Genomic DNA, 27,145 nt, shown 5'->3' with positions numbered 1-27,145 from the left:
GCTCCTTGGGAGAGCCATCCATTTAAGACAACTACGTACAGTACAGGGTTGTGAAGTGGAAATGAATGTAACTCCTGTGATGTAACTCTGCCATGTGACCCTGATGGGCAGGCCCGCCATCATTCCCTGCAAAGCACTGTGTGTTTCATTCTGATCAATCTCTGCACCTGTGGTTACATCTGGCTGCCTTACGCTGCTCTAATGGACATAGCCATAAAGAGGGTGACACTTTGGAAATAATTTCTGAGCCTCGTTTTTTTCATCATTAAAATGGTTACATTAGATGATCACCAAGGCTCCCAATGCTGGTAGCTCCAGCATTCTGGATTAAGTTTTGAGTTCATTGCGTTTAGAGATCTTTAACTTGAGACACCAAATTTCCTTCTGCTTATAACCATGTTAGAATATTTTCAGAAAACATAGAGCATTTCATGGAGATTTTCATCTCCTTTTTGCTTTATGATTACTGAAATCTGAAACCAGGTTACTGTTACATCTTGGGATTTTCCCTACATTTTGGGCACTAGCTTTTAAAGGACATTCTTTGGCACTTCAGTAAAAGTAATGACTTAGGAGAATAATTTCTTGCTACCATCAAAAACATCTTATAGGGTTTAGCATGACAGGATTTCATGGATTGAGGATTTTATATAAATGAGCATATTATTGACTTGACATCAGAGAAGAGCTAGCATTTTAATATTTCTAAAGACCTAAGACTTCTAGTTTTGATGTCTGTAGTTCATAGGTCTCCCTGGATCCATTGTTTTGCCCCTCAGATATGTTTCATAGGAAACTCTCCAAAGCAGTCACTGGAAGATTCTTGATTTCTTAGTTTAGGTTTGATCCTTAGAGGCAGGAAAATACCAGGAACAACTGCAGTTTTCAACAAACACTTAAAGAGCCCTACTCTCAAACTTTTATACCTAAAACTCTCATTTTCTGAAAATATTTTATCTTGTAAACATTGTGCACATTTTAGTCAAGTTATGGATTCAGCAATTTGAAGAAACTTGGATTCATTACCAAGTTCTGCTAGATATTTTCTGTATACACTAGCACTCAAATTAATTGATGCCAGTGTTGATTCCTGAGCACAGAATTGATGTATAAAAACAAGTCCTCGGTATAATTCAAATGGTGGCCTCTTATAGCATCTTGATGTTTTATACATACCACTTCTAGCAGTTTAGCAAGTTGACTTGTGCATAAGGCTAATTGCACCATGTTACCCAATGTGATTGGACTGTCTCAAATTATAGTCAATACTGGAAAGAAAAAACAGCCCCAAAAGCTTACCTTCCTGATGAAGATCAGTGAGGTTTTGTTTGCAGTTAGTTGAAGCATTACACACCCATGTTGAAATACGTAGCATCTTACATCTTTTAAATGCATTTGTAGTCATTCCTAGTAGCTTCCTTGAGAAATACATGAGGCTCTTCATTCTCATTTTATAGGAAAAGAAACTGAAGTCAGTATTTGCCATTAGAGCTGAACACAAATAAACCTTGTTTTGCTTCTGACTCTTCTGTGCTTGATTAAATAAAACAGACTTTTTCCTTGGCTTGGCACAGGATTTTTTTTTTTTTTTACAAAATTATAATTTTTATGCATATCAGGTAACTTTCTAATTACTGCAATGAGTTATTACCCAGAATGTCTTGACTTTGATTGTTAGGTGACAGAAAATTAGTAGATGTTCACTAAGTGTTAATTGGATTGGTTTTGATGACCATTCTCTTTAGAGAGTAGGGTTCCTAAGTTTGTAAGTAAAGCTATATTTATATTGATATTTTTTATGTGCTATTAATATGAATATTATTAACCTTGCAGAATGGTCGATGTAGGGGGCCAAAGGTCAGAGAGAAGAAAATGGATACACTGCTTTGAAAATGTCACCTCTATCATGTTTCTAGTAGCGCTTAGTGAATATGATCAAGTTCTCGTCGAGTCAGACAATGAGGTGAGTGCTCTCTGGACGGATAAATGATAGGGTATGGGGTAAACTGACTTCATTGCTTTCTTAACTACTGATTTGGAAATTTTTTTAAATAACCCTGTGGTACCACGTGGTATACTCAGAACAGGAAGATGTTTGAGCAGGTCTGTGTGTTCAGGTCTAATTGGACCCTATGTGATACTTTTAACACTACGCGGAGGCTCTGAAAATGAAAATAACAAGGAAATCCCTAGGCTAATCGTCGCATTATTTTATAGCCTTCTTCCTACAGGATGGAGTTGGGAGTGTTGGAGTGAGTCAGCCTGTTTTGTTCTGTTTTCATTTTGTTTAAATTGTTGTTCGTATGAGGGATGGGTCCCAAAGAGTACTCAAAACCTCTCTTGGCAAATGTGAATGACTTTGCAGCTGGGCTCTAAATCAGTTTGTTCTGGAGCCAAGAAGTGTCCTAGTGATGTGGCCTTTCTGCTCTTACAGAATTATATAGGCTACTGCATAACTTTGTCTCTACTAAGCACTGGGTGATTGACAAAGCATCCTTGATATGCCTGTCTGGAGAACTGATTCAGTGTTGTCATCTCTTCCCTATTGCATGAAATTCTAACAAGTATAAATATGGATTTTTAGGACGATAAAGGCTCCATGGTGAGTCAGAGTTGATTGTGGAGGATAATTAAGGGGCACAGAAAACCGTGACTTTGATCTGGAGTTCGGTGTGTATTGGGACAATGGAGAAGACACCATCGTTATACTGTTAGAGGCAGAGTTTGCAGACTGACATGCCAATAGTAGATATTAAATTTCCTCCTAATAGGGTAGAAAATAAAGAGAAGGAAGTGAGTACCCCCAATAGCTGATTAAAATAAGATCTGGACTGTTAAAATGTACTTCTAATTTTGTACAGTTGTTTTTTTGGTACATAAGAATTCTGGCTTCTTTGGTCCTTTTAAATACTTTATTTTTCTGCAGGTATTAATATCTCTTAAAATACATATCAAGTCCTACATAGCATTTTTTTTGTACGTAGGGTTGATGAAGAGTTATGAACCAATATCCCATATAGAGCTGAGTTACCTATTCACGCATTTCAAATGTTTCCTGGGTTACAAGTATATGGGCTTTTGAACCAATCAAAGAAGTTCTTTTTGTTGTTGTTCATGTATATCTTGCTATTTAAGGGACTTCTTTTTAACAATGAGGTTTATCAGCCATTTGCCCTCTGTAGCCGTAATGCAAAGTGCCTGAAAAGCATGCTAAGATATATGAGAATCAGTTATCACACTTTGAGTTAAGCAGTTACCATCAGAATTTGAGCTATGACATCTCTATACGTATTTTTATTTTTATATCTGTTAGTTGTTCCATAATCTTTGGGTATAGTATTTTAAACATACTACATATCTTGGAAGCATATGACCAACATTTTTTATTTCTTTGAATGTTGAATCAAGACAAAAAATATTTTGAGCACTCATCTACTGTGTGCTGGATACCAGGGTATCTAAAGAGATACAGAAATGGAAAAAAAAAATCAACATTGTCGTAAAGGACCTCATAAAAGAGGGATGCTTTTGTCAAAATAGAGAGTCCGAGAGAAGGAAGGCCTTAGTTATAAAGGTCATCATTTCTTTTCTTTAGTTTGCTGTCCAGTGAAATAAAATTTAAGACATTCTCAACTGCACAGAAGATGTAAGACGCATGCATAATTTTATTTCTTATGTCACTGTTTACATATAGCTAGAGGAAAACAAGTGTTTATCAATACACATTTTATGTGAGATAAATGCATTCTATTTATAAAGAAATATATTTTGTGATTTAATGCTAATCAGTTTACCACTTTAAAATTTGCAACTCATCAGCTAATTCTAGCACATAAAGCCAGTTAAAGTTTCCACAGAATGAAAGTTTCCACAGTAACTCGCCATTCAATGTATAAGCAGTACACACATCTAAAAATACATCAGTTTCTTTGATTCCTGTGGTGATGCCTTATGCTACAAATTAAAACAATAACTCTATTATTGTTCATTAGGACTCTCTAACCACTTGTGAATATTTTTAAAGCCTACCTTGTAATTTTATGGTGTTCTTTTCAGATATCAGGCAGATATCACTCAAGCCTAATGGTAGTATTGGAGATGATCTTAAACATAATAAGAAAAAAATACTGCTCATTAATTTCTTCATCCATGTTAGCCATAGTCATCACTGTTGGTAATTAGGAAACACTGTCAAAAGTATTTTTTAATGTCAGGATGTAGTCCATTATTCTTTTTTCTCTTCCTGTTATAGTAATATATGAAAATGTCATTGCCTCTCTACTTTCTTAAATCATTAAAAAAACTCAGAACTATAGAATTTACTTTCCCCACATTTTCAGGATTTGGTGAGACAAAGCTGGAATAGACTCCTAAAACATTTTGTTCTTGGTTTTGAAATCTGATGTTCATAACTTTAATCCAAAGCAGACTTTGTTGTACTTCCCTTGATATATATTCGTGAGAAAAACCTGGAAATGGATACTGACAATCTCCCTTTTATCTTGGGGAACTGTGGAAAATACATTGCAGACCACAAGCAAAAGCAGCTAAGGGAAGTATTTTATTTTAGATTATTGCTTTGGCTTTTATTATGTATTAATCCTGAAAATGTTTATGTAGATGTGCTTTTGTCTGTCTAGATTCTCAGCCTCCCAAGAGTTTGGGGAATGAATTTCTTTCTTTCTTTTTTTTCCTCCAAAGAAGGAAATATGTTATCAGATAGTGGGTGAGCATAATCAGGGTTGTAGAGCTGTGTTGATTTACATATTCCTTCAGTGCTGTCTTGGTTTCCCTTTGATAGCACACCAGCACGGAGCCAGTTACTCTGCTATAATTCTTTCACGCGTACATTATTTCAGTACCCCTGAGAGCCAGAGCACACAATAAGGCATTCACATAACATGTTTCAGCTCATCAGTGTGTATCCAGATTCTGTCTTTTTTAGTCCTTGTTTTTTTGTGGTTCTCTGTTACATGAGTATCTGAGCACTAATACAAACTTGTTTCTCAGATATTGACTCAGGGACTGTCTTACAGACCAAGCTTTTTATAGAATCCCAAAGACTTAGGCCCCTTTTCTCCGATGCTTCCTTTTTGAATGTATGCTTCTAACTTACCTTAATTCTTTTGAAATGGTCACAACCAATTAGGTTTTAGTTTCATTAAAATATCGAGATAGTTCCCTGTACCCCAGGTCTTCCTTTGAACCAGGATGGATTCCCATAAACATTTATCCTTCAAATCTGATTCTTGGAGTTGCTCAATTGATTTAAAAAAGAATAGTAAAAGGAGAGAGTAGACATTTATAATACCTTAGCGCTTTATGCCTATTCAAAACTTGCTTAAACCATTACTTATTTGAATCTCACCAGCAGACCTCCCGTGAAGTGAGAAGATCAGGTTTGCTGAGGATACAAGAATGGAGAGATTAAGGCCCATGGCCCAGGTCACTCAGGGCCCCCATTCCTCCCCTTCTAGACCAGCTTTCTTTCCCCTGCTTCACAGTGTCTTCCAGAAGTTAGGGATGAACTGAGAGGAAAAGCAAGAGGAACTGTTAAAGGTGGCCAAGAACATAGAGGTAGAATGAAAATCCTGACCCTGCAGGAGTTGAAACCCCTCTTCTCCACCTCTAACCTCTTGTTATACTCACATGAGACCACCCAGAGATCCTTTACCAGTAATTAAACTAGATTAAAATAAATAATCTAAAATATGCATTTCCTTCAGATATTTCTCCTCTACTAAGTTTTAAAACGAAGCCATTTTGAAGTTATTCAGCTGCAACCAGAGTCTGAACATTTTCTTTAAAAGTGTGAAACATGTACTTTGTTCTGCTCTAAAAACTTCCAAGTGAAGTTTGGGAATTTTTTCTCCAGATAAAATTCAGCTCTAGGGGGAGGAAACTGACTAAAAATTGAGGAGAAGAAATTTGAACTCCAAAAGAGCGAGCTTAGGTTAAGATATCCGGTCTCAGTGGGATTGGTTCTAGCCCTCCTTTATCGACTCTTAATCAAATTATGAAATCAGAAGCTACATCTTGCCCCTCAGTCTTTAGTATACGACTCAGAGTCATGGCCTGATTAACAAGAAGATTCCTGAAAGGCGCCCTCCTTTTTTTATATTTAACCCCTTTCCCATTTCCTCATTCCTTTGTTCATTTTCAGCCACTGTTTCTTTTCTAAACTCCTTTCCACACCCTTTTCATTAGCTGGCATTTCTGTTTGCTCATTATTTTACTCCTCCTTAATTGCTTTGTTCTCAATGCTTGAAGGAAGCCAGAAGGAGGTATTCTGATCACCATTTATGAGTCTGAACCAGAGACCTGCACTTAGTGCTGGTAAGCATGTGGGGAAGCAGACACACAGGGACACCTTTTGTGTGAATGTATATTGGAAATCTTTTAAAGACTATATGGAACCCATATTAGTGTAATCTATGCAATAGTTTTTTTTTTTTGAAGATGAATTATATGAAAAAGATTGCAAAGTAGTATATTTGGTATAATCTGATTTCTGTAATCACAACAAATTACATATATACACTTATTATAGGGAAGGTTATTAGCACACCCACCCCCCCCAAAAAAAAAAAAAAAAAAGAAAACGGAAGATTTTCTACCAGGACCAAAGTGTAAAGCGTGATGGTCATTGTTGCTAGGTGATAGCATTACAAATACGTGAAATGATAATTTTTTTAAGTAAAATGAAGTAAGACTTCAGGCTGGAACTTTAGCTCTGCTGTTTACCAACTTTGTCCATTTTTCTTTTGAATTTTCCATCTTTTTTTTTTTTACTGATTTGTGGGAGTTCCTTACACTCTTGGATGTAAACCTTTTGTCATGTGTACTGCAAACATCTTCTTCCACTTTGTAGCTTGCCATTTATTCTCTTAATGGTGCCTTTTGATCTATAGAAGTTTTAAATTTTAATATAATAGAAATCTATCAGATTTTTCCTTTATATTATATGCCTCCGTGTGTGTGTGTGTACATAATCACATACACACAGTAGGATAAAATAAATCACCTGAAAAATCTGGATGAAAGGACAGTAAGGATTGGAGAGTGAGATGAAGAATTAAAATACAAATCAGGCAATCAGGTACCTTTCCTAGTGGTAGTCCATAGATTTAGTCAAGCGTCTCTTAGCACCCAATAAAAGGAAGTAACCATGGTCTGTTACAAGATTCACTATGTCTATATAAAAAGAAAAAGTTAGCTTCTCCTGGTACTGGGCCCTCCCAGTGACTATTCCCTCAACCTTATACAGAGATGCTGCAGGAGGTAGTAAGTTATATCCATGATGGGAATCCCCTCCAGGAAGCCAAATATCAGAATCACGAGGCCTGTTTCTTAAGCTTCCTTCAGTGTAAGTTGGTGCCATGGTATCAAAGTCTGTGATGGGCCAGCAACATGGGGTCTAAACCCACAGCTTGATGTAAGAATAAAACTGAGAATAGCTAGGGAAGTGCACTTGGTTTACCTTTGTTTTTATTTCAGTGATACAGGAGACTATAAAATTATAGAGAACTTGAAATTTTTGACATATTTGCTTTGAATCTTTATTTTCACAGAAATAAAATGGTATAGATACAATCAAAGTCCTTGTGTAAACTTCCCTGATTCCTTTCTCTCTCTCCCCAGAAGAAGCCACTGGTCTCAAGTTAACATTTATCATTCCTAAGCATATTTTTTCATGTTTTTACTATATATATATGTGTTGATAAGGAATATGTAATATTGGATTTTAAATAGTATGCATGATTATAAATTTTATTATTGTAAAATGATTTTATTTTGCATTTTGTCCTTTTTTTTAAATTCAACATTGTTTTAGAGATTTTTTTCATGTTGCAGCACATGGCTCTAATTCATTTATTTAGATCACTGTCTCATTCCATTGTGTGACTATGCCCTACCATGTTTCATCTCAGCCAGCCAGGTTGTTTGTAATATGGATCACCTTTTCCTACCCTTGCCTGTTCTCTCCCTCACCCCAATCCCCAGTGGAGTTGTCTCTTTTTTCAGTCGATACATACGCAGTTTTCAGTAGTCTGGTTATTACTGTTTGCTGGTTATACATATAGAACTTATTAGTGTATGGTTTGTCTTTTCACTTTATCTTATAGAACAGTTTTCATCTTAATGTGGTCAGCTCACTCATTGCCTTTATTGGTTGTATTATTGTATTTTCTTCAGGAATTAATTTTATTCCATAGAATATGAAGATCCATCCCATATTTTCTATTAAAACTTACAAGGTTTTTGCTTTTCCTAGGTTTTTTATACACCTGTAATTGATCTCTGTGTGTGATAGGAAGTAAAGATTTAATATATTCTTGCCATATTTCTGTTCAGTTGATCCAATACCATGTATTGAATAATAAATCCGTCATCCATCTCCACTGCTGTTTTCTTACCTTTTTAATTATGAAAGATACATGAAAAGCACACAAATACAAAAAACGTGCAGAGCATTGGTTTATCACAAAGCATCTGTGCGTCCAAAACCCCTGTCAAGAAATAGAACATTGTAAGACCACTGAAGCCCTGTTAGTGCCCCTCCCCCAGCAGGTAACCACAGTTCTGTAAGGTAATCACTTCTTTGCTTCTCTCTTTAGTTTTAATGCTTAACTATGCATTGCTGAACACTATGGTTTTTACTAGTGTTTAACTGTTACACAAAGGGAATCAAATAGTGTGTTTTTTGACCTTTAAAAGCAGTATGCTATTTATATAAACCTTGGTGTCTGGCTTCTTTTGCTCAGTGTTATGTTTGTAAGGTATATATATTTTACATAACTCATTCGTTTACATTGCCATATAGTATTCTGTTGCCTAAAAATACCACAATTTGTTTATCCATTTTACTAAGTATAGACTTTTCACGTATTTCCAGTATGGGAATATTACAAATAACATTTCCGTGAATATTCATGTAAAGGTCCCTCGATGTACCTGGTTTTACATTTCTGTTGGCTATATACCTAGGAGTAGAATTGCGGGCATATAGGGAATACATATCTTCAACTTTAATAGATAAGGTGAAAGTATTTTCCAAAGGGAATGAACCAATTTACAGTCCTGCCAGCCATGTCAGAAAGTTCCTGTCACTTCCCATCTTTGCCATCCCTTGGTATTGTCAGTCTTTTTCATGTTAGCCCTTTTGGTGGCTAGAGAGCTGAGCTGCAGGTGCCTGTTTCCTTGGGCATACCCTCACTCCCAGTGCATAGCCTAGGACAAAGCAGTTGTGGTTCACTGGAGCCTCATCCCCTCAGGTCTCTCAGCTGCCATCTCCAGAATCAGCAAATACCTCCATGGGAAAGTGGCCCCAAAGCCTGGGCTCACTTCTCCAGACTTGTCCTTCCCCAAATTCTGACCTGGTATTTCTTCACTACTGTTTAGCACTCCAAGGACTTTAAGCAGATGTATTTTTTTATTTTGTTAGCTCATCTGGTAGTCCTTCTTCCCATCAATATTAATGACACTTGAGATGTGAGTCAAGTTTTATTACACACATGGGTCTTTTCTCTGGGCCCTCTATTTGACTGATGTATTTACTACTCCTGTAGCAATATAAAAGTTATCAGATCAACAGTTTAGATATCTAGAGTATCAAGTCTACCTACCTTGTTGCTCTTCAGAATTTTCTTGGCTATTCTTGGTTTTTTAGTCTTTCATTTGAATTTTAAGATCAGCCTATCAAATACCAAAACACAAATTTGATTGGAATTTTAATAAATGTATAGATAAATTTGAGGTTGGTTTCTCAACTTTACAGTATTGAATGTTACCATCCATGAATGTCACCATTTATTGTTTAGAACATTGCTTTTGTCATTGAAGTGGTCAATTTTTATAAATGTTCCACATCACTTAAAATTGTGATTTCAAATTTTGGGGTGCAAGGTTCTAGCATTATGTCTATTAAAACCACCCCGTGTCCTCTTCCCCAAGGGTACTATTTTGACTTCTAACACCGTAGATTAATTTTGCGTATTTTGAACTTCATATAAATGAAAGTAAATGAATTCTTTTGTGTTACCTTGTGTTCAGAATAAATTTATTAGATAAATCCATGTTGTGTAGCTTTAGTTTTTCATTTTTATTACTTTATATTATTCAATTAAATGAATATACCACAATTCATTTTTCCATCCTATTTTTGATGGACATCTGAGTGGTTTTCTCTTTGGGACTCTTATGAATAATGCTGATATGAATATTCTTTTCATGTTTTTTGCCTTATATGTGCCTGATTTTCTCCTGACTAGAGTTCACAGGGAATGTATATGTTCAACTGTACTAGATACTGCCTATATTCATTTTCTAGGGCTGCTGTAACAGATCACCATAAATTTGGTGGGTTACGACCACAGACATTTATTGGCTCATAATTCTGGAGGTTAGAAGTCCAAGGTATCAGCAGGGCTGAAATCCCTCTGAAGGCTATAGCGGGGAGGATCCCTTCTTTTTCTCATCCAGCTTCTGGTGACTGTGGGCATTCCTTCTGGTTACATAGCTCCAGTCTCTGTCTTCACATGGCCTTCTTGTCTGTGTCTTTGTCTTCTCCGCTGTCTCTTAAAAGGACTCCTGTCATTGGATGTAGGGCCCAGTAGATAATCCAGAATGATCTCATCTAAAAATCCTTAACTTAATTACATCTGCAAAGACTTTTTCCAAATAAGGTTGCATTCACAGGTTCTAGGGGTTATGGCATGGACATACCTTTTGAGGGGTTCACCATTCAACCCACTACACTACCAGTTTGAACTTTGAAAACAGTTTACACTTCCACCAACAGTACATGCGTGTTCCTGTTGACCAATATCCTTGCTAACAAAGATATGGTCAGCTTTTCAATTTTAATCATTATAATGGGTGTGTAGTAGCATCTCACTGTGGTGTCAATTTGCATTTCCCTGATTATAATGAGACTGAGTTCTTTATGTATTTCTTTACCATTGGGTGTCCTCTTTTTGAAGTGCCTATTTGATTCTATTGCCAGTTTTCTATTGATCTGACTTTTTGGAAAAACATTATTAACATAGAGTCCTTTTTTTTTTTTTTTAAAGAAATCAGTTTGTGTTTTTTTTGAATTTTTTATTTATTTTTGGATGCGTTGAGTCTTCGTTGCTGTGAGCGGGGGCTACTCTTCATTGCGGTGCTCCGGCTTCTCATTGCAGTGGCTTCTCTTGTTGCGGAGCACGGGCTCTAGGCGCACGGGCTTAGTAGCTGTGGCTCAGAGGCTCTAGAGCGCAGGCTCAGTAGTTGTGGAGCACGGGCTTAGTTGCCCCACGGCACGTGAGATCTTCCCGGACCAGGGCTTGAACCCGTGTCCCCTGCGTTGGCAGGTGGATTCTTAACCACTATGCCACCAGGGAAGTCCCCATAGAGTCCTTTTTATATTCTTGATTCAAGCTCTTTGTATGTTATCTATATTGCAAATAACTTCTGCTACTCTGTGACTTGCTTTTTACTGCCTTAAATGGTGCGTTTTGGTGTGGCTCAGTTTATTGGTCTTTTAAACTTTGTCCTTTACATGTCCTCCTTAAGGAATTTTTCCTCCCAATTGTAGTGCATAAGCATTTGTATTTTGGAAATGGACATTTTAACGTGACATTTGCTATAAATTTTTTGGTTTTGAATTGTTACTTGCGTAGTTCCACCTTTATTTTGTTTACTCTAAATGCATTTAAAAATTAAATGCTAATATTAACACCAGCATTTTAACATTATAAACATAAATAATTAACCACTAGCATGTGATTTTTCTTTGATACTGAAATCACTTGGAGAGCAACTACCCATTTATGTAATTTGGGAACGTTGGAAAATTTTTAAATATTTAAATTTAATTTAAATTAAACTTTTATTTTAAGGTATATATTTCTTTTAGATAAATAGAGTAAAAATATACCTGTAAAGTAAAAATTGCATACATTGGCAGAGTCATTTGATATATGATCTACAATCCTGTGTTATAAAAATATTTTGTATACAGAAATGAATCCCTGAAAAAAACGAAAAAAATGTCCTCTCACTTTTGGGGGTGAAAAAAATAAAGCCATCTGAAAAACAGTGTGTAGGGGGTTTTTTTCCCCTCACTGACTGAGGTGTTTTTTTGTTTGTCTGGTTTTTTTTTGTTTTCATTTAATATCCCACTTTGGTTGTAAACTTGTCTATATTTTAAATTCCACACTTATATTTTGAGACTTCATTATTATGTACATTATAAGTTTGAAGTTTTTGCATATTCCTGTTGAATTATTCTTTTTGTCATCAAGATTTTTTTCTTACGTCAGAAATGTTCTTTGCTGAAATAAAGCAGTTATGCAAGAAGCAAACCAGAAGTGCTAGTGTCCTGCTTTTCAGTCTGGGTGAGTCCACAGACGAGGCTCAGTGTTTTCATAAGAGATGGGGACTGCGCAGTAGGAAGTCAGCTGGTAGCAGCAAACTGGGTGAGGGCAGCAGGGTGAGGGCAGCAGTGGACAGACTATACACACTTGCAGGAGACTTGCTGAACGGGTGACTCACTTGGGAAGGAAAGAGTATTTCAGAAGCGGAGTCCAGCCATACAGGAAGTAGAAAAGATTCAATTGAAAAATAGTAGAAGAGATTAAACAGCCTATTGAGATTTAATTCATAAAATATCGAATTCACCCTCTTAAAGTGTGCACATCAATGGATTTTAGTATATTCACTGAATTGGACAAAATCACTACTATCTAATTGGGTTTTTTTTTTTTGATTTGTTAGTTTTTTATTCTTTTTCAAATTCCTTTCACTTTTAGATTGTTACATAATATTGAGCAGAGTTCCCTGTGCTATACAGTAGGTCCTTGTTGGTTATCCATTGTAAATATAGCAGTGTGTACATGTCAGTTCCAAACTCCCTAACTATATATATATCTGGAGAAAAACATGGTTCAAAAGGATACATGCACACCAGTGTTCACTGCAGCACTGTTTACAATAGCCAAGACATGGAAGCAACCTAAATGTCCATCAACAAAGGAATGGATAAAGAAGATGTGGTACATATATACAATGGAATATTACTCAGCCATTAAAAAGAATGAAATAATGCCATTTGCAGCAACATGGATGGACCTAGAGATTGTCATACTGAGTGAAGTAAGTCAGAAGTATGATATCACTTATATGCGGAATCTAAAAGAAAAATAATACAAATGAACTTATTTACAAAACGGAAACAGACTCACAGACTTAGAGAACAAACTTATTGTTACCAGGGGGGAACGGTGGGGGGAAGGGATATTTAGGAAGTCTAATTGTTTTTTATATATAAAGAGACTTAATTTTTTTAGAGCAGTTTTAGGTTCACAGCAAAATTGAGCGAAAAGTACAGCAATTTCCCCCATGCGTGTGTAGCTTCTCCCATTATCATCATCCTAACAAGGGGTTTGTTACATCTGGTACATTTGTTACAATCAGTGAACCTACATTGACACTTATCACTCAAAGTCCATAGTTTAAGGTTCACTCTTTCCGTTGTGTAGTGTATGGATTTTGAAAAATGTATAATGACATGTATTCACCATTGTGGTATCATGGGTTTTACGTTTTCCAAATGTCCTACGTTGGAATTATACAGAATGTAGACTTTTCATATTGGCTTCTTTCACTTATTAACATGCATTTAAGACTCCTCCATGTCCTTTTATGTCTTGATAGCTCATTTCCTTTTAGTGCTGAGTAATACTCCATTGTCCGGATGTACCGCAGTGTATTATTCTGTTCACCTACAGTAGGATATCTTGGTTGCTTCCAAGTTTTGGCAATTATGAATAAGGCTGCTGTCAACATCCATGTCCAGGTTTTTGTGTGTACATAAGTTATCCACTCCTTTCGACAAATACCAGCAAGTGCAATTGCTAGATCATATGATAAGGGGGTGTTAAGTTTTGTAAAAAACTACCAAACTGGCTTCCAAAGTGGCTGTACCATTTTTGCACTCCCACCAGCACTGAATGAAAACTGTTGCTGCACATCCTCCCCAGCATTTGGTGTTGTCAGTGTTCCAGATTTGGGCCATTTTAATTGGTATGTAGAGATACTTCTTTATTTTAATTTGCATTTCCCTAATGACATATGATATGGAGCATCTTTTCATATGCTTAGTTGTCATCTGCATATCTTCTTTGGTGAGCTGTTCAGGTATCCATTTTTTCATCTGGTTGTTAGTTTTCTTACTGTTGTATTTTAAGAGGTTTTTGTATATTTTGGATAACAGTTTTTATCAGTTACATCTTTTGCAAATATTTTCTCCCAGTCTGTAGCTTGTCTTCTCATTCTTTTGACATTGTCTTTTGCAGAGTAGTCTTTAATCTTAATGTAGTCTAGTTGATCAGTTATTTCTTTCATGGATTGTGTATTTGGTGTTATAGCTAAAGCATCATTGCCATCCCAAGGTCATCTAGATTTTCATCCTAGATTTTCATAGTTTTGCATTTTACATTCAGGTCTGTGATCCATTTTTTAGTTCATTTTTGTGAAAGATCTGTGTTTAGAGTCTTTTTTTTTTTTAATATATGGATATCCAGTTGTTCCAGCAACATTTGTTGTAAAGACTGTCTTTTCTCCATTTTATTGCCTTTGCTCTTTTATCAAAGATCAGTTGACTGTAATTATGTGGGTCTATTTCTGGGTTCTCTATTTGTTCTTTCGCCAATACCGTCTTGATATGACAGCTTTATAGGTAAGTTTTGAAGGCAAATAGTATCAGTCCTCCAACTTTATTCTTCTTCTTCGGTATTGCGTTGTCTATTCTGGGTCTTTTGCCTTTCCATACAAATTTTAGAATCGGTTTGTTGATATCAGTTTGTTGTGATTTTGATTGGGATTGTGTTGAATCTGTAGATCAAGTGAGGAAAAACTGACATCTTGATATTATTGAATCTTCCTATTTGGGAACATGAAATAGCTCCGCATTTATTTAGTTCTTTGATTTCTTTCATCAGAGTTTTGTAGTTCTCTTCATTTAGATCTTGTACATATTTTGTTAGATTTACACCTATGCATTTCATTTTTTTCCTCCTAATGTAAATGATATTGTGTGTTTAATTTCAAATTCCATTTGTTCATTACTGGTATATAGGCAAGTGACCTTGTATGCTGTACTAACCTGGTATGCTGCATTAACCTTGTGTGCTGCAACCAGCCTGTAGTCACTTCTTAGTTCCAGGATGTTTGTCATCACTTCTCTCAGACTTTCTATATAAATGATCATGTCATCTGTGAACAAACAAAAGTTTTATTTCTTCCCAAATTATATACTTTTTATTTCCCTTTCTTATCTTATTGCATTAGGTTGGACTTCCACTACAGTACTGAAAAGTAGTGGTGGGAGGGAACATTCCTGCTTTGTTCCTAGTCTTAGCCAGAAAGCTTCTAGTTTCTCATGAGGTTAGCTGTAAGGGGTTTTTTTAGGTGTTCTCTATCAAGTCAAGGAAGTTCCCCGTTGTTTCCAGTTTTGCTGAGAATTTTTATGGTGAATGGGTGTTGGATTTTCGTCAAATGCTTTTTCTGCATCAATCGTTAGGATCATGTGACTTTTCTTTTTTTGCCCATTGATGTGATGGATGTCATTCATTGATTTTCAGATACTGAACTATCCTTTCATACCTGGAATAAATCCCCTTGGACATGGTGTGTGCAATTGTTGTACATTGTTGCGTTTGATTTGCTCATGTTTGTTGAGGATATTTGTATCTAAGTTCATGAGAGATAATGGTCCATAGTTTTCCTTTCTTGTAATATCTTTGTCTGCTTTTGATATTTGGGTACTGCTGTCTCATAGAATAAGTTAGGAAGTTTTTCCTCTGTTTCTGTCTTCTGGAAGAGATTATAAATAATTGGCATAATGTCTTCCTTAACTGTTTGGTAGAATTCGCTAATGAATCCATCTGGGCCTTTTGTTTCCTGATTTGGAAGGTTATTAATTGTTGATTCAATTTATTTATTAGATATAGGCCTATTCAAGATTGTGTATTTCTTCTTGTATAAGTTTTGGCAGATTGTATCTTTCAAGGAATTGATCCATATCATGAAGATTATCAGATTTGTGGGAATCACAGTGTATTCCTTTATTATCCTTGTAATGTCCATGGGGTCTGTAATAATGTCCCTTCTTTCATTTTTGATATTAGTAATTTGTATCTTCTCTTTTTTTCTCAGTTAGCCTGGCTATAATATTATTTCCTTTTGTCCACTTAAAATGGATTTGATTTCCTCTTCTTTTTCTAGCTTCCTAAGGTGGAAGCAGAGATGATTGATCTTTCTTCTGTCTGATACCTTATATGATCTTTCCTCTTTTCTATCATATGCACTCAATGCTATAAATTTCCCTCTAAGCACTATATTCTCTGCATCCCACAAAGTTTGATAATTTTTAATTCTCATTTAGTTCAAAATATTTTAAAATTTATCTTAAAATTTCTTTTTTCCCCTTTAGTGTGTTTTTTAATCTCTACATATTTTGGGATTTTCCAGCTATCTTTCTGTCATTGATTTCTGGTCTAATTCCATTGTGGTCTGAGAGCATACATGGTGTCATGTCCTAAATGTATCAAGGTATGTTTTATGACCCAAAATGTGGTCTATCTTGTGAATGTTCCATGTGAGCTTGAGAAGGATTTCTGTTCTGTTTCTGTTTTTGGATGAAGTAGGCGATAGGTGTTAGTAATATCCAGTGGATTGATGGTGCTGTTGAGTAACTATGTCCTTACTGATTTTTTGCCTGCTGGATCTGTCCGTTTGTGATAGAAGGATGTTGAAGTTTACAAATATAATAGTGGATTTATCTCTTTTTCCTTGCAGTTATATCAGTTTTCACCTCACATATTGTGACACTATTTTTAGGTGCATGTACATTAAGTATTGTTATGTCTTCTTGGAGAATTAAGCCCTTTATCTTTATGTAATGTCCTTCTTTATTCCTCGTAACTTTCCTTGCTGTGAAGTCTGCTCTGTCTGAAATTAATATAGCTACTTCAGCTTTATTTTGACTAGTGTTAGTGTGGTACATATTTCTTCATCCATTTACCTTTAATCTACATGTGTCTGGATATTTAAAGTGACTTCCTTGTAGACAACACACAATTGGTCTTGTGTTTTGATCCACTCTTATAATTTCTGTTTTTAAATTGGTATATTTAGACCAATAACATTTAAAGTGATTATCAATATGGTTGGATCAATAGCCATATTTGATACTGTTTTGCCCTTGTTCTTTGTTCCTATTTTTGTCTCCTTTTCTGTCTCTTACGGTTTTAATTGAACATTTTATATCGTTTCATTTTATCTTCTTAAACATATAGATTGTATATATATTTTTCACTTATTTTAGTAGTTGCAACTAGAGTTTGCAATATACACTTAAAACAAATACAAGTCCACTTTCAGATAACACTATACCACTTCACCAGTAGTGTGACTACTGTATAATAACAAGATAATCTTAATTCCTCCCTTGAGTCTCTTGTATCATTGCTGTCATTCATTCCACATAAGAATACATAAGCATATATATAAGCATTCATAATCAAATACATTATAGTATTATTTTGAACAAACTGTTCAAAATCAATTAAGAATAAGAAAAATGAAAGGTTTTATCTGACCTTCACTTATTCTTTTTCCATGTAGATCTGAGTTTCTGACCTACATCCTTTTCTTTCTCTCTAAATGATTTCTTTTATTATTTCTTGCAAGGCATATCTACTGGCAGTAGGTTTGCTCAGTTTTTGTTTGTCTGAGAAAGTTGTTATTTTTCCTTCACTTTTGAGGGATAATTTCATAGGGTACAGAATTCTATGGTGGTCATTTTTTTCTCTCAACACTTTAAATATATCAGTGCACTCTGTTCTTGCTGACATGGTTGCTGAAGAGAGGTCAGATGTAATTCTTATCTTTGCTAATCTATAGGAGCTTTTTTCCCCTCTGGCTTCTTCTAAGATTTTTTCTTTATCTTTGATTTTTTGCAGCTTGAATATAATATGTCTACATGTTTCTGTTTGTTTTTTGATATTTATCCCCCTTAGTATCTGACATTAATTTGGGGAAATTCTCAGTCATTACTGCTTCAAATATTTCTTCTGTTCCTTCCTCTCTTTTTTCTCCTCTTTTATTCCCATTATGCGTATGTTACAACCCTTGCTCCCATCATCCATATGTGCTTCTCTAAATCGAATTTTAAAGGTAAATCTGACCATTCTGTAATCATAGAACCACAGCTGATGTGTGATAGTGCCTTTTTACCTGTTAGAAATGCAAAGATTAAAAAGAAAGAGGGATGTAGAGAAATAGACATGCTTATGTACTGCTGGTAGGAGGATAAATTGGTAAAATCTGCCAGTTGTATGGTAATTTGTAAAATCCTTTGAGGTGGTTATACCCTTTGATCCAGTTAATTCCACTGCTAGGGATTTATACTAATTGTTTAATTAGTTATAAGTCCCAAAGATATGTAGATGACAATCCACCACAGCATTGTATATAATTGTAAACAATTGAGAACAGCTAAATTATTCAATAGTAGGAGATTGGCTGAAGAAGTCAGAGTATATCTAAAAAATAAAACTATTTAGATACTGAAAATGATAATATGGACGTATAATTAATACTAGATAGTTGTTCATTACATATTGACATAAAGAAATAATTTCAAAATAACATGACTCCTAAAATCATTTTTAATGATTTATTACATTTTAATGGTTATTTTATTATTTAATATTTTAATGATCTAAATAAATTTTAAAATGCATCTTATTTTAACGATATAATACAGGTGTTTATTATAGATGCATACAAAATATCTGGAAGGTTAATGTAAAACTGTTAGCAGGGATTATCTCTGAATGGGTGGATTAAGGGCAATTTTGTTTTTATGTTTCATTCATTTTCCTTATCTGCATTTTCTGATGTTTTCCGTGAACATATAAACTGTGTGGATTAAGAAATCAAAGACACTGGGGATTCCCTGGTGGTCCAGTGGCTAGGACTCTGCGCTTTCACTGCCAGGGGCCCAGGTTCAATCCCTGGTCGGGGAACTAAGATCCCTCAAGCCACACAGTATGGCCACAGCATAGATATTTTAAAAGTTTAAGAAGTCTTATTTTTTTTAAGTTTATCAATTAAGTCTGATTAAAATTTTTTTAGCCTGCTTTTTCTTTTCCTAATTGCTTTAAGAAGCATAAAATGGAGGTGGAAGTGAATAGAGAAATAAGTACAAATGGCTAGTCAAAGAAGCTTAGCTGTATTAGAGAACATCCATTTTCTGTCAATTTGTTGCAAATGTCTTCAAAACTGAGACAGCTTTTAGAGATAATGCAAATTAAGGAGTTCATTGAAGTAAGGGAGACAGTTTTATGAGGCTACGTTTTTATCTCAACACTTGTTTGTTCATATTAGATGGAGCAGATGCAGAGGGTTTAAAGCTCAAAAATAAATAAAAGCTCTACATTGTAGATGCTCAAAATGCTGGGAGCTCGAAGCCAGAAGAATCGGACCACTTCAATGGCCAAACTTAACCAGCTGGGATCTTTCTTGAGTACCACCTGACTATCCCTTTTTTAAAAAAGAGAAGAATTTATCTTTTATCGGGGAATCTGCATTTTATAAAGCTTAAGATCATTATCTGTGGCTTTGCTGTTCTCTAGAAAAATAGCACATTTGATGGAATCCGAGACTCAGTATTTAATAGGAGGTCTGGATTGCATGAAATTTTCTTCAAAGAGATTAGATTAAGATTGCGAGGCAAAGCAGCCATTGTCTACACTTCTTCTGCTGCCTTAGTTAAATCTGCTACAGTGACATCTCCAATATGTTTTCACCAATGAAACAATGAGGAAGTGAATGAAAGCAATAATTTTTTGAATTGTCAATTCCCGTGATGTGAATTGTGACTTTAAAAAAGGTAGAAGAGAACAGAGATTTCTTTTTAAAGGACATTGGAAGACAGTCCTTGAAGAAGCAACAGGGAAGTAGGAAGTAGAAAGAGTCCTGGTTTAAATTGCAACTCCACCCATTTCAAGCTGGGTAATCTCCCCCGCCCTCCTCCGGTGTGTTGGGTCTTCATTGCTGCATGCGGGTTTTCTCTAATTGTGGTGAGTGGAGCTACTCTTCATTGTGGTGCACAGGCTTCTCATTGCGGTGGCTTCTCTTGTTGCGGAGCACAGGCTCTAGGCACACGAGCTTCAGTAGTTGCAGCATGCAGGCTCAGTAGTTGCAGCTCATGGGCTCTAGGGTGCGTGGGCTTCAGTAGTTGTGGCACATGGGCTCAGTAGTTGTGGCTCTTGGGCTGTACAGCGCAGGCTCAGTAGTTGTGGCACACGGGCTTAGTTGCTTTGCAACATGTGGGATCTTCTCAGACCAGGGATCAAACCCATGTCCCCTGCACTGGCAGGCGGATTCTTAACCACTGCGCCACCAGGGAAGTCCCTCAAGCTGGGTGATCTTGAACAAATTAATATCCCCGTGCCTCCCTTTTAATGTACAAAATGAGGATATTATTTGTCTCAGGGTGTCATGAGGATTATTAAAATAAATAACATGTAAACTTACTGGAGAACATAGATGTCTATTCAGTAAATGATATATATAATTCATATTATCGATAATTCTAATGGTGAAAGAAATGCTGTTATAACTTTTATTTCTAAATATCATCATCTGTGGTTAATTCAGTAGAGAAGAATTCTTTAAGAGAACTCTTTGATTTGACATTTATGCCTTAAAACCAGAGTAATAGGCCTAATTGATATTTGTTCAATAAGATAAAAACACGATAAAAAGTGTTATTTGTGCACATGCTAAAAAAAATAGCTTTCGTTTAAGAAAATTCCTTTCAAAATTACAGAAGGAAAAGGTTTTAAAATGCAAAAAAGAGGAACTAAAGTCAGTATGGCTTTTAAGATACAGCTATTCATTTTCATAACTTATTTGTTATTTGCTTAGAGATTTTGTTTATCATAGTGTTTGTATTTGTTATTAGTTTGGAGTTGAAAAAAGAGAAAAATTCTTGCACACGAGCTCAAACACATAGTGGCTCATGCAACTGGGAAGCTGCCTTAGAGGCTCCTTGAACCAGGGATTTGGTTGGGAATCTGTCTCTTTTTTTCTCCTCAAACAGCCCCGAATCGCATCTTTCCAGCTTAGCAACCCAAGAGAAAGTGGGAGTTTCCACTCCAGCTCAAAATTGAAAATCTCAGGGAATGGCTGATGTATTACGTTGACTGTCTCAGTGTAAGTTAACATTGACCTAGTAGTCAGAGGCAAATTGGATTGCCAGAAGACTGGGGTGTGTGGAGGGGAACACATCTGGCAGAGTGAAAACAATAGCCACTATAACAGTGTTTTCAAATTGTGATTTTAGTAGTGAGTTGGAACCATTATTGGGTTGTGAATTCCGTATGGTGAGTCCTGAGTAGTATCATTAAAAAATAAAATAGGAGAGATTTTAATCAAACTGAATAGAAAATATCAAAGAATATTACAGTGAGGAGAATTATGGTTTCATGAAACTTTAGTTTCCATTGTATCGGTATTTGTGTGTGTTTGGACCAAGTGCAATTTAAAATGTAGATTGCAATTTAGAAAGATTCCAGGTCTACGTTGCACAATGCTCTTCACTGATAAATGACTGTCATCAATGGGAAGGTAGTCTGCTTGTAACTGGGATCTTTCTCTCCATGCTGACCTAGGCGTTGGGAAGAATAGTGAGTTTGGAGTAGTACACGGCAGCAGGTGGGAAATAGTCACTCCCCAGCCTCGCAGGTGACGGAGTTGGGTTTCTGTTTTGTTTTTGGTTGGAGAGTCTAGGGGAACATTTTTTCCTGTGACTCAGTTTAGTAAAAGTAATAGTCAGAAACAGCTGCAACCATAAATTGCACTCAGTTTGTATGTTTTAACATACAAAGTCTCTTCCACTACCAGGGCCCGCTTCCCAGGTTGTTCAGCCCCATGCAGGTTGTTCAGCCCCATGCAGTCACACTGGGTCCCACTCTTGGTTTAACGCTCTGACATCACCGTCTTAATTTTTGAAGAAGGGCCATGCATTTTTGTTTTGCACTGGGCCCTGCAAATTATGTAGCCAGTCCTGTCCTCTAAACACTGAACGGAGGGATCAGTAGTTCTAGTCAGTTTGGCCTCCACCCGGAGAGCTGTAGACGTTCTTCGCTCTCACCTGTGCTCACGGGGCATGTGATACTGACAAGAGGAATATATCTTTAATTCTCTGTTAAACTTAGTTTCACCTGATGCCTCTTAGTTTTAATTCTTTTTTTTTTAATGACACGAAATGTGCTCTTCCTGATTAATTTGCAGCATGTTAATACATACTATAATTAGCCGCTGATTCCTGCCTCACTTCCCCAATGGTGCCAGGCTGACATGCCCAGTGAGGTCAGGCTGAAACTAATCATTGAGTCTGTGGCAGCCCAAACTTACATTTAATGTATGCCCCATTTCTCCCCATCCCCTCTCTGGTCCTGCTTCCTTTAAATAGCCTGTCAACTTGCTGAAGGGAAAGAGACAGCATCAGATTTAAAAGGTACAGGTTGTGTATTCATTAAACTGAGCTGCTGACATATAGTGTTCACGTGCCAGTGCGCCTCTCAGCTCATCTTAGAGTTGTCCGTGGAACTAAGTTAATGGCTAGACCCACCCCACCCCTAACACACCCCTACAAGAAAACCCCCACTGATTAAAAACTACAGAGGGAAAGGGTGAAGCATGTTTTATTTTTTGTCACCTGAAAAACAAAAATCTTAAAACGGTTTTACCTTTGCTTTGTGATTAAATGTCCAAATTACCCAGTGCCCAGTAAGAGTCCCTTTGGCACAGATATAAAACACATATAATCTTTTGTTTAATTATGTTTAATTCAGATTCACTAAAATGACCAGAGGTTTCATGCGTTAAGTTGCTTTCCCACTGAGAAGGGAGGTCTCGCCGGAGGTCTTGCTCTGGAACTTGTCAGAGCAAAAGGAAAAGCTCCTAAGGTGTTGGAGCTGGAGTTCAGAGCAGTTTCAGCCATCCAGCTAGAAATGACTCACAGGTTGGAATTTCAGACGCTAGCTCACATAGAAGTGAGCTCTTTCAAAGGGAAAGACAGTCATGAAAAAAGAACCAGGGGGAGGGAGCCTTTTCTGACAAAGGCCTGTTGTTGACACTAATAATGAGTTCCCTGTTTTTTTGAGTCCAGCAGACTCTGGTCTCTGGTTTCATTTGAGATTGTGTGTTTTGGGGTCTTGGCATGTGAAGTGACGTATTTACCTGCCTTTCCACAAATCCTCCAGGCAGCGAGCACATTATAAATGAACCAACATCTAATTGGATAAAAATCATTCTGTTCTGTAGTCAGTGAATGAATTTTCATCAATAGATGTCATCTTCGCCTTTCTCCTCTCACTCATCTCGAGAGTACCTTTTGAAACACTAAAGATAAATTTGAAACCTAATCTTGTTGAATGATATATATCACTTGAAACACCAAAATTAACACAGAATTCCTAATATTCCAGATCATATGCTAAATTCTTAAACTAACCTGAAATTTCTCAAGTTGTGCCGATCATTTTGCTCATCATTCAGTCCCATTAACCAGCGTGCATCGTCACGAGGAGAAACGAGTACTCGTTGCTATTTCGTTATTCAAGTACACAGTCCCCATTAAGAGCCTGTTTCTTTGAGAAAAGGTAATTCTTGTTGGAATTATTACAATCTATATTCTTCTTTTGAGAGAGTACAACATTCTCCGTAGGTAAGAAACTCATGCATTCTTATTGGACCTTCTGCCTGCCTGGGATACAGAGCTGTGTGGAGGTTGAGGGGAGTTTGCGGTTTCTCCTATTCCCTTTCTGTGCTGTGTGGCAGATTTGTTCTAGTTGAACTGTTTAATATAGGGCACTACTCCAGTGGGGTTCAAGGGACAAAGGCCAGCTTTGCTCCCTTCCTTCCAGGGTAATACAGGCCCTTGTTTTCAAAAGCTACAACCTCAAAACATTAAAACTCGATGAATTTCCTACATTTAGAGGCTATTTTAGGACTTACTCCCTTCCAGAAGGAGCAAATGGGGGAAGAGGGGACCATGACTTCAGGATTTAACAGTCTTGATTAAATATTCAGGGTGGGCTGAAGGGGAATAAAGCAGGTGGAAGGTTTGGCACATGAGATCCTGTGAAAATAGACCAATTTGAGATCTATATTATTCCTTTTCCTTTAAGCAGATTTCTCATCTTAAAAAGAGAGACTTCTCCTCAGACATTAATATTCTCATTCCATTTTATCAAATTGCACTGGAAGGCTCTTGTGGAAATCTGACAAGAGTTACTGTCATTGTTTAACTTTTGAGCACTTAATCTTATATGTTGGCGTGTTTTCTAATAGTTTCAGTGTAGATCTGAATTCCTTAGTGAGATTATAAGCTCCTTGGCAAGAATGGCTAGTGATGCATATTGGCAGAGCGGCTGACCACCTACATGGTATGTTTACAGTGGCTATACAACAGGGTTGGGGGGAGGCTGCTTTGCCCCTGCCAGGGAATGTTTGCCAATGTCTGGAGACATCTTTGGGTCTCACAGTTGGAGGGGTGCCACTGGCATCTGGTGGGAAAGGTCAGGGTTCTGCTAAACATCCTGCAATGCACAGGACCACCCCCCCAGAATGAAGAATTATCCTGCCCCAATTGTCAACAGTGCCGAGGTTGGAAAACCCGGCTTTAGAGGAACCCAGAGGACCACCATACCTTCTCCCAGTTCGTCCCCTTTCCAGCTCACTGACATCAGGAATTCCAAAGTTAAGGAAGGTTCCTACATTTGGCTTTTGTCAGACCTCATTTTAAAATGCCAGTCACACATCAAGCTTCCCCTGACACTTATATATTAGGGTTATGTCATTTGCCCAGTATCTCTTCCCAAAGGTAGATTTTGTAGAGACACTTAAGTACAGGAGCACAGAGAGTATTTCGGAAGGGAAAGGCGCTGGAAAGGGCTTATGAGAACCTAAAGTTAATTAATTTTTGCTAATAAGGACAGCCATTCTTTGTAGCCCTCCCCCCCCTCCCCCAGAGATCCCATGCAGCTACCTTGTTGAAAGCAAGAGCAAAGGGTACTCACTCAGAGGCAGTCACTCTTTATAGAATGCTGGTCCCCTCCAGCAGAGGCAGCTCCAGCTGTCCCTAACTTACACTGCTCTTGGGCTTCAGACAGTGGCAGCAAAACTACATAACTGGCGTTTCGGCATCAGAGCACCATGGTCGGATGTCCCCCTGGTGCTGAGCCCAGCCTGAAACAGAGTGAGAGTGAGCATTTGCACGGTTAGCACCTCTCCCTTCTGGATCAAACTCAGAAAGTCGGGGATACCCAGAAGTCTCATCAGATGTGCATTGTTTATTAGTCAACAATCACAAGGGCTGATGATATTTGTTTTCTTTCTCCCAGATTCCTGAAAGTACACCTTCCCCTTTTGAAAGTGTTTCAACAGTTATCAAGAAAAATTCACTCTCTCCATATGCATTTTGAGTTAATGATGTATTATATCTGAACTCTAAAGCACTGGAAAAGAACTAGGAGAGTTTAAAAATAAAAGTTTTAAGGCAACAAGAGTCTTCTTTAAAAACAGACCTTTTGCTTCACACTGATACCAATTTTTTTTTTACTATAGTGAAAAATACATAAATTTTACCATTTTTTTAGGTGTACAGTTCAGTGGTGTACAGCCATCACCACCATCCATTTCCAGAATTTTTTCATCTTTACAAACTGAAATTGAACCCATTAAGCCTTAACTCCCTACTACCCCTTTCCTCCAGCCCCTGACAATCACCATTCTACTTTCCGTCTCTAGGAATTTGACTACTCTAGGTATTTCATAAGTGGAATCATACATTATTTGTCCTTTTTTGACTGACTTATTTTGCTTAGCATAATTTCTTAAAGGTTCACCCATGTATTGATAGTATATGTCAGAGTTTCCTTCCTTTTTGAGGCTGAATAATATTTCATTGTATGTGTACACCACATTTTGTTTATCCATTCATCCATCAATGGACATTTGGGTTGTTTCTACCTTTTGGCTATTTGAATAATGCTACTGTGAAATGGGTATATAAATATTTGTTCAAGTTCCTGCTTTCAGTTCTTTTGCATTACTGCTTTCAATTCTTTCTTTTACCCAGAAGTGGAATTGCTGGACTATATGGTAATTCTATTTGTAAGTTTTTGAGAAACCGCCGTACTGTGTTTCATAGTGGCTGTACCACTTCATGTTCCCACCAGCAATGTATAAAGGTTCGAACTTCACTACATCCTTGCCCAGCACTTACTATTTTGGGTTTTGTTTTGTTTTTATAGTAGCAATCCTAATAGATATGAGATAATATCTCGCTGTAATTTTGATTTCCCTAGTGATTAGTGATGTTGAATATCTTTTTATGTGCTTATTGGCCATTTGTACGTCATCTGTGGAGAAATGTCTTTTCAATTCCGTTGACTCAGGTTTTTGTTGCTGTTTTGTTGCTGTTGTAAGTTATTTATATAGTTTAGGTATTAAACTGTGTGGTATATGATTTGCAAATATTTTCTCACACTCCATAAGTGATATCAACTTCTTGAAGTCATTGTTCTTCTAGCATACTAATAATGGCGCTCAAATCACCTCAGTAATAAGAAGATAGATTCTCATATGTCAGTGATAGTTATTTTTGATCCACCGTGAAGTCAGGGAGAATGATCAGTACGACCTTTGGATGCCCTTCCAGTCCTTCGGTTTTTTTTTAAATAGATAAATAGTTCTTTTTAGCACTTTTGTAAATTCAGATTTTTATTACTCTTGGCTGTCAAGTCAGCCAAATGTCCACTAGATGGTACTCGAGCTACAGCAGGAAGTATTTGCATAAAGCTGAAGGTAAACTCCAAAGCTGTCCTGACAGAGACTTGTTGCTTCACAAAAATACGGTATTTGTGTTAATTTGGATAAAGTGATCACATTTAGAAAATGTCAGAACCGAAGGTTAGAGTTCACCTCTTTTGACCTTCTTATAAAATGAGAAAATTGGGATCCAATTAGGTTAAGTAACTTTCCCAAAGTCACTGCTAGTTACCGATGAAGCCAGGCTTTTACT

At 36.7% G+C, this 27,145-nt stretch overlaps 1 protein-coding gene across 1 annotated transcript in view; it reads left to right on the top strand.

Annotated features, from left to right (window-relative positions):
* The window catches only part of LOC101318960 (guanine nucleotide-binding protein G(q) subunit alpha), a 288,466-nt gene that overhangs the window by 216,473 nt on the left and 44,848 nt on the right, over positions 1-27,145 (top strand). The window contains exon 5 of the mRNA XM_019934638.3: positions 1,834-1,963. Within this exon, the coding sequence (XP_019790197.1) occupies positions 1,834-1,963 (130 nt within the window). The remainder of the gene's footprint in view (positions 1-1,833; positions 1,964-27,145) is intronic.

Source organism: Tursiops truncatus, chromosome 6, assembly GCF_011762595.2.
Source record: "Tursiops truncatus isolate mTurTru1 chromosome 6, mTurTru1.mat.Y, whole genome shotgun sequence".
NCBI classification, from domain to species: Eukaryota; Metazoa; Chordata; class Mammalia; order Artiodactyla; family Delphinidae; genus Tursiops; species Tursiops truncatus.
This window is presented reverse-complemented; position numbering and strand designations above follow the sequence as displayed.